The 12,372-nt window shown below is 40.4% G+C and overlaps 2 protein-coding genes across 3 annotated transcripts; one reads left to right on the forward strand and one right to left on the reverse strand.

The window, feature by feature from the left end:
* Positions 1 to 1,118: 1,118 nt before the first annotated feature.
* Positions 1,119 to 3,995, reverse strand: trim13 (tripartite motif containing 13). Of its 2 annotated transcripts, none has more exons than XM_014988271.2 (2): positions 3,919 to 3,995; positions 1,119 to 2,569 (listed from the first exon to the last, which is right to left on the reverse strand). In XM_014988271.2, exons 1-2 carry the CDS (start codon positions 3,946 to 3,948, stop codon positions 1,370 to 1,372), a joined length of 1,230 nt encoding a protein of 409 aa, XP_014843757.1. In that variant the 5' UTR covers positions 3,949 to 3,995; the 3' UTR covers positions 1,119 to 1,369. The 2 variants fall into 2 exon arrangements, with proteins under 2 accessions (XP_014843757.1, XP_014843756.1); XM_014988270.2 differs by lacking the exon at positions 3,919 to 3,995 and adding an exon at positions 3,269 to 3,404.
* Positions 3,996 to 4,023: 28 nt separating this feature from the next.
* spryd7b (SPRY domain containing 7b) lies at positions 4,024 to 11,292 on the forward strand. Its single transcript, XM_014988274.2, has 6 exons — positions 4,024 to 4,042; positions 4,129 to 4,249; positions 6,499 to 6,615; positions 6,943 to 7,109; positions 8,239 to 8,341; positions 10,230 to 11,292. The coding sequence occupies exons 2-6, from the start codon at positions 4,144 to 4,146 to the stop codon at positions 10,325 to 10,327; spliced, it is 591 nt and encodes a 196-aa protein (XP_014843760.2). The 5' UTR covers positions 4,024 to 4,042; positions 4,129 to 4,143; the 3' UTR covers positions 10,328 to 11,292.
* Positions 11,293 to 12,372: the final 1,080 nt, after the last annotated feature.

The raw sequence follows: 12,372 nt of genomic DNA on the forward strand, positions 1-12,372 counted from the left end.
CTTTTCTGGTTTGTAATCTGCACGCAAAGAAGTGCACTTTTTCATCCTGACAATATATGTATATACAGTGTATATATATATATATATATATATATATATATATATATATATATATATATATATATATATATATATATATATATATATATATATATAATTTTATTTTTTTTAACAGACCTTGGTACTCAGGTTTCATAACTGGGAAATAGGCTTATTCCTAACCTCTATATTGCGCATATTTATTTATTAACTGGAGGGCTTTGCGCTTTGTTGTGCCATGAATATAGCTTCACCTTTTAGTTTTTATATATATATAAAAAAACATGAATTATATAAAAAGGTGGCATGGGATTTAAAATATTAATGCCTCATCCTATATTTGCCTGGCAACAGTAAGCTATATATGTTATGGGCTTATGTACAGACCTGTGTGACGTATATGCGGAATTAATGTCTTTGCTGACATCACTGCTTCACTTCATGGTCTGTCACTCTCCAGCCCCCTCCACATAAGGGATCCCCGCATATACCAGAGTAAAAACAAATACATTTAAGTGATTCTAATAATTCCCGCCTTAATTGTGTGATCTGACCTCTTTTTCAATACACACTGCTGGTGGGGGAAACAATCTCCAATCCGAAATGTGAAGAATTTTCCTTGCGTTGTCACTGCTCACATAAAAAAAAAAAAAAAAAAAAATCAGATTTTTAGGGAGTAAATTATGCTCTGCGCAATTTATTTCAACAAGGGCGCACCTTCTGGATTTTGCACTGCCAGCCGTGAAACGAAAGAGCCGCAGAAGATCAGATCTGAATTTTATAAAAAAAAAAAAAAAACCTGGCGGATCAGCATTTATTAAGTGCTGAGGTTGAGCATCTGACTGCTGCTACACGTTGAGCAATTTTTCTGTTTCACTGAAAACATGACCGAGCTGTGTCTTCGTACCTCCCTCTGCAGCCCGCTGAATGTTTCACACGGGCCCTGTTACGTAACGTTTGTAACCTTGAAGAGGTTGCAGCATCACTGTGGCGCGCGGAGCGCTGAGTTTCTCCCCATCATTACAGCGGCAGCCTGATCTCACCCTGTCGCTCTGAAGGAAAACAACCATAGCAGTGACTCGGGATTTTTCAAATTTATTTTCCAAAAATCAAGTTAAAAAAAGAATATATATATCGTTAGTGTACAAAATTAAATAAAAAAACAAAAAAACATAATTAGGTTTAGACTGCAACCTCTGAGGATTTAGAGGATTGTTTGATTTTCAGGCTTCATTAAGGACCAAAGGTTAAAATAATAATAATAATAATAATACAACATAATGTAAACAAGTATAAGTGTTTCCATTCATTCGCTCCTCTTCTGCACGAATTAGGATAAGTAGTGAGTGAAAGTAGTGGACAGATTTGAAATTAATCTCATCATATGTTCCTGACCTGCTTCGATCAGACCTGCGCACATGTCATTGATTTCCTGCAGGTACAGAGTAGCGGAAGGGACACATTCAGTGATCAGCGCTTGGATTCTTGAGGTCACGTCGATTGCAGTGTACGGCGGTGACAGGAAAAAGATGGGTAGTGTCGACAGGAAGAGTACCAGGGACAAAACGATCCACTTGGACCACGATGGTATCCGAGAGCCACCTGTTTGGTAGGCGCCATTCTCATGTGGGACTGAGATCTTGTCTATTTCTCTGAGCCGGAGGGAATCCCATTTTTTCACATCGAAATTACGCACAAGGGGCCCCACGTCCATGTCTTTCCGAGAGGGCAGGGCGGTCTCCTTCAGGACCTTGATCTTCTCACGGAACTCCTGCATGTGCTGCAGAAAGCACAGCGGGTCGGAGACGCCTCTGACGGACTCCGCCAGTCCGAGCGCGCGACTCTGCTCCTCCAGCGCGGCGCTCAGCTTGGAGATCTCCGGGTCGTACGCCTGCATCACCACCAGCTTTAGCGTCTCGAAGTCGGAGAGGATCTCGCTCTTTTTGCACTCGAGGGATCCGATGAGCTTGTCGAAGTAGTCGGCCACCTTCTCCGCGTCCTTGCCCACCGACTGGAGAGCCTTTTTCTTGCTGGCTTGCAGCGTCTCCAGGCAGGACAGGGTGTCCGCGCTCTGCCAGCTCTCCGCCTCCTGGAGCAGGTCTCCGAACGCCCCCTTCTCTCGCTCGTACGCGTCCTCCAGGGAGCTGAAGCCGTGGCCCCTGTGCTCGTCGGTCGTCGCGCAGATTCCGCAAATGAGCCGCAGGTCGGTGGCGCAGAATATGTTGAGCGGCTGCCCGCAGTGTTGCTTGCAAGCGGACATTTTAGGCATCACTTTAATTTTGCTGAACTTGTCGACGATGGCGCGCAAAGAGTAGTTGATCTGCAGGCTGCTCGCGCCGTTATGGGGGGTCTCCTTGCGGCACGTGGGGCATTTCAAAGGCGTCCTGAAAGCCGGACCCCGGTTGCCCTCCAGCAGCCCCTCCAAGCACTTCTTGCAGAAGCTGTGCGAGCACAGCAGCACCCGCGGGTCCTCGAAGAGACCGCAGCAGACTGGGCACGTAAGCTCCTCTTCCAGCTGCTCCATCGTGCCCTGCGAACACATCATCACCCAGGCGTCAAAACACACATGCAGGGAAAAACCAATAAAATCACTCAATAATACAGACTTATCACAATACGCACCCACACTCAAAGGGGATGCCGTTATATATATATATATATATATATATATATATATATATATATATATATATATATATATATATATATATATATATATATATTTAAAACGAACTACAAACGAGAACAAGGTCGCAAAAGGATACAGATTTTGTTTTTTTCCTCCTGGGTCAAGTCACGTTCCAGCTGTTTCTGATGCATTCCCGTCTTGAAAGTGAAACCGTCTTGGATCGGTGTGCCCGCGTAAAAAATCTGCCCGCTGGAGCTCCGTTTGCGCATCTGAGGCTGTGCCACATCCTGAGGCTTTTTTTCGGCATAACCAGCACACAGACTGGTCGAAAATAACCCCAAAATAACTTGGATATTAACTCCAGCAACAAACTATTCTTCGCTTGTCTTGCATTCCTTGTCAGCGGGACCGCGGTTAGCTGACAGCTGCGCTCTAAATCACAGCGATTCCCCCTCACCAATCCAATGCGACAGATTATCGACAGAAGTGGGGCTTGCTCGCGCTGCTTGCTGCTGTTGGCAAGGTACCGAAAGGAGGGCTGTGACAGATTTTTGCAAGCGCATAGTAACATGCAACTACTGGACCAAAAGAATCACTCACCAGCTGCTGAGGCGCTCTTTGCAACGCAATCATGGCGCTTGTTGCTGTGCAGACTTCGCCCTTTCCGGGTGTGGAGTTAACCGCTTCAGCGCCAAGCAGAAACATATAATCGGACGATTCGTCCTCATTTGTGCACACATAAATCCGATTTTGTGCCGAATTGAGAGTATGTGTAACCTGAATGTATTTTGGGTTATTCAACGGCTTCGACTGGGAATTTTTTATGAGTGTACGTTTTTGTCGCTACGGAGGAATTGGCAGGCGACCCCCAAGCCGTCGGTTGGGGGAGGGGCTGTTGCTATGCAAAACATTACAGCGTGAAAAACTGTCAAGTAGGTTTTTAGCATCTTTAACTCTGAACTAATTTAGTAGTTCGTGTTGGCACGAATTGATTCAGGCAGCTGTTAACTTTTGGCAGTGTAAAAGTGTAGCTGTAGCTGCATATTAGCTGACCCAGAGTTGTGCTACTCTCAGTGCTTCCAGACTGTTTCAGCAGCAGTCCAAATGAGACTTGGGTCCATGCTCTGCTCTGATAAACTCCCATATTACCGATTGAACGCTTACATTAACCCCTAATCCACTATCTATTTACTCGGGGTTATGTAACATCGATACCCAATAGTTACTGAGTCACGTGGAGCAATGTTGACCTTGATTTTCTTCCCTTGTTTCCATGCCATCAGGAGCAACTGCCTGTCTTTGCCGCTGTGATTGGATACAGTACAGGGAGCAGCCAGTGTTGTAGCTCCGCCCTTCTGCCGCTAGGTGTCACTGGTGCGTCCAGGGGGCAGCACTTTTAATTTTCTGACGCAGCAGCGCTCTTTGGTTTGACAGCCTCTCTTTTCCGGATGTTTGGTTAGGATCGGGAGGAAAGAATGGCCGCTATGTTTACGTGTTGTTTCGGCTGCTGCGGAGAGGGCGGTTCGGGGCATATACCCCTGAAGGAGATGCCCACTGTTCAGTTAGACACTCATCACATGGGTGAGTAGGTTCATATGAAAAACTGTTAACCATGTTTACACCAATCATCTACTGGGAAAAAAATATATACAATTGAAGCTAGTTAGCTTTTAGCTTCTTGAATAATTGTAGACACTGTTTCGTTGTGTTTTACTACTTGTATTTGTTTTATAACTTGAATTACGTGCTTTTAATTGTCTGAACTGAATATTGCTTGCTAATTATTAATAAACTGTAATTCTTTGTTTGAGGTTGATTACTGGCCATTTTTCCTTTGCAGTTAAGTAAAAGTAACTGACTTGAACACACATACAAGAATGCTCTTTAAAAATATATATTCTTCTACAATTAATATCTCATTTATCCGAAAAGGCATATTTATTTTAAATATACAATTTACAAAAAAACATGCCTATCAAAAACAGAATTAATAGGAGAGATACATAATCCTCTGATGATTTTGTAATCATGATTTTGTGAAGTAATATAGTCTCTCATTTTTAGTAATTTTGTTGCTTTTGAGGACAGAAAGCATCACAAAAGATGTGGACAAAAAGTACTGGAAAAACTTCCATCAATCTATTGTCTTCTATTTATCTGACTTAAAGTAACAGGGGTAAGAGGTCCAGCAGGGATACCCCAGACTTCCCTGTGCCCTGTGGTAATCTCTGGCTCATTCTAAGCATTCCAAACACTCCACACAATTTGTTTCCCAGTAGGAAAAGCACCAAGGAGCCATCGAGATCAGATGCCCAGGCCAAATGATCAGACTTCTAACGACTGGAGGAGTGGTGAATCTACCTTAAGGTCCCCTCAAATGACAGAACTCCATACTCCAACTATGTGGTTGAACATAGGCACCCTACAGAGGAAGCTTAGAAAAAGAAGACTCCCATCTGTCGTGAGCGTGACTTTGGGCTAAGGATGTAAACACAGCTCTGGAGACCAAATAACAATCTTAGAAGTATTCAAAGTACCCACAGTCTACCAGCCCTCATCACACACACACACAAAGGCCTCAAGGGACGTTGGTGTTGGTCTTCTTTGGCTACACAGACCACACATGGACCGAACAACCAAACAGCGCATGTGGAGCGCAGCTTCCTCTTCGGCGTCCATCTTCTTTTAGATTGCTGTGCCCAGGTCAAAGTTGAAATTTGTTGAACTTTGCACGGTGACAGATACTTGTGCAGTCAATAGATAAAGGATGTATATCAACCTTTTCCAGTTCAAATAAAATGACAACCAGTCAGTGTTAAATCAGGGCTCCTTCACAGCCCTACACTGCCTTCTGAATCATAGGGACTCATCATTTTCTCTAGGTAGCTAATTACCAGTTAAATAAAAAAAACTTTGCCTCTTTTGGTTTGTAGTCTTGAATAGAGTCATCAGTGTTGTTTTCAATTTATCTCCCCATGTGTTTGATGCAAACACCCAAGTAAAACTCAGCACGGAAGCTCCTCTAGCAGGGAAACCGTCCCTAAGCATAATGGTTCCACCTCTGTGCTTGACTGTCGGGATCATGTTATTTATGGCATGCTTAGCATGTCTCTGTCAGGTTTTCAAATTGATGCTGAGGACTTTTCTTTTTGGTCTCACTAGATCAACTTTCTCCCAAAATTTCTATCAAACATGTAGCTTTTCCTTGACAAAGTGAAAACAGTTGCTGTATAATGACTTACTGTTGCAGGAGTCTCCAAGATTTAATTTCAGTGAAACATAATGTGCTGCCAGGGCTGTTCATCTCTTTGGAATTAAGCAAACTTAAAAAAAAAAAATCAGCAGGGCACACACAGGCTAATATGTTTATTGGTTTCACACTCAGTAATCTGGTCTCAAGGCCGGCCACGAATACTAATTCAAAGAGGTGCCAAGATCTCTGGCCATTGGGATATGTGTGAAGAAGAGAATATTATGAAGAAAAATATCTATTATGGACAAATGAGAACTGTGAAAAACTGACTGCTGCAATGTTTAAAAAAGGTCATAAATCAGATGCTCCATTTAAACCCTTGGAGGCTAAATTACACAGTATCTAAGTGGAGAAATATTAATGTGTATAATGTACAGCAAATGGAAATAATGTGACGGGGTTACAGAGAGGACGAGGATGTCCATTAGTACCTCCCTTGAGTCTGACAAGGTTTACAGAGTTGATGACACCAGAGCAGAGAAGAGTTGGTTGGAGGATTTATTGGGGCCTGCCATAGCAATGCACAGGAGAGCAGTGCATTGCCTTGCAATTTATTGTTAATATTTTTGCGCTGCAGGCACAGACGTCGTCATCGTAAAGAGCGGCCGGAGAATATGCGGGACTGGAGGCTGCCTTGCCAATGCTCCTCTGCACCAGAACAAAAGCTACTTTGAATTTAAGATCCAGTCCAGCGGTAAGTCCTGGATTTTAGGTTTTTACTGGATTCCTACCCTGTTCTTCCACTTTCTTTTCCTGATTTAAATTGAGCTTTTGGGACCTTTTGTAGTTTTTCTTGCCTATGCTGTATAAAGCTTTATGTTCATTTTATAGTACTTTAAATGCAGCATTGTATTGACTTAAAATATGCTTAATTTTAGCTGTATTATTCCGTGTTTATTATTTTAAGTACATTTTATCAACCTAAATTTATATTTATATATATATATATATATATATATATATATATATATATATATATATATATATATATATATATATATAATTTATTTATTTTTTTTAGGTGTGTGGGGAATTGGAGTGGCCACTCAGAAAGTCAATCTTAACCAAGTGCCTTTGGGCAGAGACACAAACAGCCTAGTCCTGCGGCATGATGGCTCGGTGTACCACAACAACGAAGAGAAGAATCGTTTGCCTGCAAACAGCCTTCCTCAGGAGGGCGACATCGTGGTAAGAGCAGCAACACACTTCCTTCATTGTGTGTGTTTGCATTTGAAGATTTCTGGGTTGTGAATTAACCAGTGTAGCATTAAGAAATATGCAAAAACAAAACAAAACAAAAAAAAAACTTCAACCTAGTTGTACATAGAAGGATGGGAATATTTTGATATTTACATAATGATCAAAATTAACAGAAACAAATAGTCTGACTGTGTAATGGATCCATAGACTATTTAGGCTTCACGTTTTGAACTGAGTTCCTGAAAAAAACTTTTCAAACATATCTGAATTTGCTGAAGTGGATCCGTTTTATCGCTGCCTTTAAAAGATGAGAGAAAATGTTCATGAACTAAGCGCTGCATTTGAGCTAATGTCCAGGAACAAGACTGTATTTTAACATGCTGTACATACAAATGCAGCTCAAACTCAAATGTTACATAGATTAACTACAAATATAGAGAAAGATTTCTAACATTTATTTCTTGTAATTTTTTTGATACTATGTCTTATCTGTTACTACCCTTAAAAATGTAGTTAATCAGAAGATTTGAACATTGCAGAAAAGTTTCAGCATATTCATAGAAAGTTGAGTGAAAGGAGAAAGTGTGGTCTGAAAAGCTGCAACAGTGGCAGGGATAACCGCAGCCTTAAGAGGATTGTCGAGCAAATCCGCTCAAGGATTTGGGGGCATCAAGAGGCGCTATTCACAGATGAGTCCTGCACATGGGCTGCAAGTGTTGCATTCTTTGTGTCAGGAATCACAACTTTTCCCGTAGCAGTGTATGCATTTACATGTAAATGCTATAAACATCACACAGTGCATTACGAAAGTATTTAGACCGATTGGACCTTTTCACATTTAGTTACGCTGCACTTAAGGTGTTTTACTGGGATTAGAGGGAATGGACCAACACTAACTAGCGCACAATGGGGAAGTGGAGGGAAGACGATACATACCAGTAGTTCATTTTCTGTCTGCTTCACAGAAATGTGCTGCTGTGCAGCGCTCTGTCACATCAACAGTATGAAATGTGGACAAATTCAAGAGAAATGAATCATTTATCAATGCATTATCTTAAATCCCTGGTTCTGTCCTTTTAATAAATGAAGATAATTTCCATGTATTTTTGTTTCTCAGGGCATCACGTATGACCACGTGGAGATGAACCTGTATCTTAATGGAAAGAACATGCATTGTCCTGCCTCAGGGATCCGGGGCACTGTTTACCCCGTTGTTTATGGTAAGTTGAAGTGCCAAGTCTGTTGTTGAGGGAGACAAACATAAGTATTTCATTGAAGTTCCTCCACCAGGGAGGTGACTTGGTTTGTACAAATGTTTTTGAATATTTTTTGCACAATTGGAAGATTTAGGCCCAACCAAATAGGAGGAAGTTTAGGATTTTGAATTGCGTTGTTTTTGTTCTAAGCCGGTGAATATGATGTTGTCTTTAAAATGCAGTTACACTTGAATTCCACAAGAGGGCTGTATATGCACAGTTTTTTTTTTTATTTCTTCACTCAATCTCACTGTTTCAATAAAATCATTTTTATTTAGCTATTAGGTAAAATCATGGTTTCTTGGAAAAACTAATTGATTGTGAAGCTGAAACACAATCAGCTTCACAGTCAGCAGTGGTTAACTGCTTTGTTTTCACCGCAAACTGAAAATAGTGCTCCAAGACACAGTCTCACCGAGGATCCATTAAAATCCTATTTTCAAACATAGTTTGAGAGCATTTATGCTCACATAATCACATTATTGTATTTTGGATGCTTTTGTGATCTTAACCAGTACCCATTAGAAGATTCGCTGTAATTAGTTTCCTATTTGTAAAGCTGTGCTTCAGGCACAGTAGCTCTCAAACAGTAAACAAGGTGATTTTTAAGATGTTTGCTCAACTGTTATCTTCGGGCGTCCCTCCTGCATCCATCACAGCTCAGACTGATTACTGGTTATCTCTCTGTCTAAACTTTGGCATGATTTTGAGCGGGAGGAAAAACGTGACGTCTCCTCAGCACTCTGAAAGGTTATTTGCACAAAATGTCAGTCGCTACGCCAAGAGATTTGCAAAGCTGCAGAGCAGTGTAGAAAAGTGTTTAATCCAGCAGATGCTTTTGTTGTTGTTGGAAGGAAAAGCACCTCCCCCCCCACCCTTTGTTTTTTCAAAATTGCATCATAAAAATACAATTATGCCTTACAAAAAAAAAGTATACCCCTTTTCTATATTGTGTCACATTACGACTTCAAGCTGTCTTGTTTTATTGGTATTTTAGGCAGGTCAGAGATTATGTCGTACAGGGATACAATATCTCAAGCCTTGAACGACAGAACCTGCTGGAGGCTGCAAGGACTGGAGCAGAGGTTCACTTTCCAGCAAAACAAGCCTCAACAGACAGCCAGAGCTGCATTGGAAAGGTTTTAGATCAAAGCGTATTCTTGTAATAAAACGGACCAGTCAAAGTCCAGACCTGAAACCAAATGGAATGTGTAACTTGAAAACAAATTGTCATAGTTCTTGTTTCATCTCATCTGCTTGACACATTGCAAAGAGGAGTGGTCAAAAAGTTGAATCTCTGGATGTGCAAGGCCAGTAGAGACGCACCCTAGATGACATGTAGCTGTAAATACAATGAAAAATGGTTTTCCTAAGTGTTTCCTCGGTGAGGATGAATACATGTGCATATTTTTGCTTTTCAAAAATATGAAGTAAAAGCCGCACATCTTTTCCTTCCCACCTTACAAGTATCCACTATGTTGTGTTGATTTGATGCATAAAATCCCAGTTAAAATGAATTTATTTTTGAGGTTTTAAAGTGACAAGATGTTTATATTATGGGCCATATTCTCCATTTTGTCTTCCGTTTGGGCCATTAAAACTTTTCAAACAGTACAAAATGTGATGATCTGCTCTCAGGATCATATCATCACATCCTCCCCGTCGTCATTAAAGCAACTGAACGTTTAGAATGCAAAGATTCCAAGCCTTTTACTTAGAAAATGTCTTGTATTCTTTGGTTTGAATGCAATGATTCCAAGTTTTTAAGGAACAAGCAAAATGTCAGAGAATTTTCTCTCAAAAGGTGAACGTGTCCAGTGCCTGACCCTTTGTTTTCCTCGTGTGGTTTCAGTGGACGACAGCGCCATCTTAGACTGCCAGTTTAGCGACTTCTATCACACTCCTCCGCAAGGATTTGAGAAGATCCTCTTTGAACAACAGATCTTCTAAACGAGCGCCTTGGCCTCTCTCTGTGTTGCTGCCCTCCTCTAAATCCTACAGCACCATCTGTGACACTACAGTTTGACTTTGATTGGCTATTATTTTGACGTGTAACTTGACTGCATCTCATGTCGTTTGTGTTGATTATCTTGTCTTTTCCTGCTGCTTCGGATTGTTCTTGTGTATTAAAGAAGTGGGGATGTCTGATATTACTCTGCTGTTGTGGGCTGCTGCAGTCTGTGCAGGTAGGAATAAAAATAATCGCCTCGTTTCACTGGTAATCGAGCTACATAAACAGAACAACTTTCACTTGCTGCTTACTTCCACCATGTGTAGTTACCGAACAAATGTTGCTACAGTGAGATGTTCCCGGTTTCAGGGTCAGAATCCATGTTTTAAATTGCTTTATCCCTATCTTTTTCTGTTTTTAACCTTCCGAAGGATCGACTGACGTCTCAAAATGCATCACATATTTATTTGTATTTATTTTGCATTCATATCAAAGTGGCATGTCTTTTTTTTTCTGCTGCATCACAAAACATGTAGATTTAGCTGCAAAAGAAAAAGGATGTTTTAAGAGTTGTTTTAAGAGTAGGGACATCTTCATACCACATTGCCGTTTGAATGTTTGTTGAGAGAGCAACGTTTTAAAAAGACTGACACTAGCAAAGCAGTTCACATTCCAGGTGACGTCCAGCGCTTGGTTGTCTGTTGGTGCTGGAAATCGATTTACATAGACGAATATATAGTTGGATTACTTTACAAATCACTTTTCTTGATAATCCTTTTCTTTCTCAGTCTGTTTATTCAAAGAGATTATTATGAGAGCTGGTGCTGGTTGTCTCTGATTAGAGATGCATCTACAAATATATCAAGTAGTTCTGTGCGGGCAACGCATACCAGCTGCTGGTGTGACAGTAAAATATTTCAAATGCTTGTCTTTGTTTGCACTAATAAAGCTGTACAAATCCAAATATTATTGATTCATTGAACTTGTGTTTTTGGAGGCAACATCTTGTGTCCTGTGTTTATTGAAAGGTGGTGTGTAATTTTTACGTGGTGAATTTTTAAGTGACTGATAATTTGATCTATGTATGACAGACTTTTTCAAATAGGAAAATGATTTCCTTTCTGCAAATTAACTAAAATAAGAGAGCTGAAAGGACCAGAAAACATCTAAAGCTATCGGATAGTTAAAATAAAAGTCAGTCATTATAGACAATTGTGTTCATGCCAGGTATTTGCCATGTATAATAAGGTCATGATAAATTAAATGGAACATTTATTCTGCACAATTCAACTAGAAAACAAATTTGAAAAGAAATGTGGAAAAAAATGCAATTACCTGATTAGAAAAGTTTACGCACCTAAAATGCATCTTTTTGCTGCAGCCATCCTTTTTCAGAGAGGTTACAAAGGATCTTATGAACAATTTGAGAAATTAAGGTAATTAAAAATATGAGCCGTTATAAATGCTGGTTGGTTTTGACTCGGAAGCTTCGTGTATGCTGAAGAGCTTAGATTGCTTTGATTTTATTAGCATCATTTTGAGTCCAAGCATGCATACAAATCAACAAGTTAATAATGTGATCAGGGGGACATAAAAGTTTTGAGCTGAACTAGCCAGAGGCCAAAACTAAATATGGCTCAGAAATTTGGGGTCAGGAGGATAGAGGGCTGCGGACAAGAGAACGTTTCACAATCTGAAGGATTAGCACAACTTTTGCAAGGTAGAGTGAGCAAATATCGCCCAGTCAAAATCAACGATGCTTGACTATTAAACTTAAATCTAATACAAAAATGTTTCAATAAAGTATTAATTTAAGAATTTCTCCACTGCTATTGCACCTCTGTGATTTTTTTTTTCATTCTAAAATTTTTTTATTTTCTATTAACAAGAAACTTCATGACTTACCTTTGTTTCTGATATGATCAGACAGAGATTTAAAGAGGAGTGTCAACAAATGAGGTGGATTAGCAGTGCTTGCCAACAACTATCATCCAGGATATGTTGCTGTGGCATATTCTCTCTGCTGCCTGGAAATTAGGGTATA

The sequence above is a fragment of the Poecilia mexicana genome, unplaced genomic scaffold (assembly GCF_051168715.1).
Source record: "Poecilia mexicana isolate PSO_F unplaced genomic scaffold, ASM5116871v1 scaffold_2, whole genome shotgun sequence".
NCBI classification, from domain to species: Eukaryota; Metazoa; Chordata; class Actinopteri; order Cyprinodontiformes; family Poeciliidae; genus Poecilia; species Poecilia mexicana.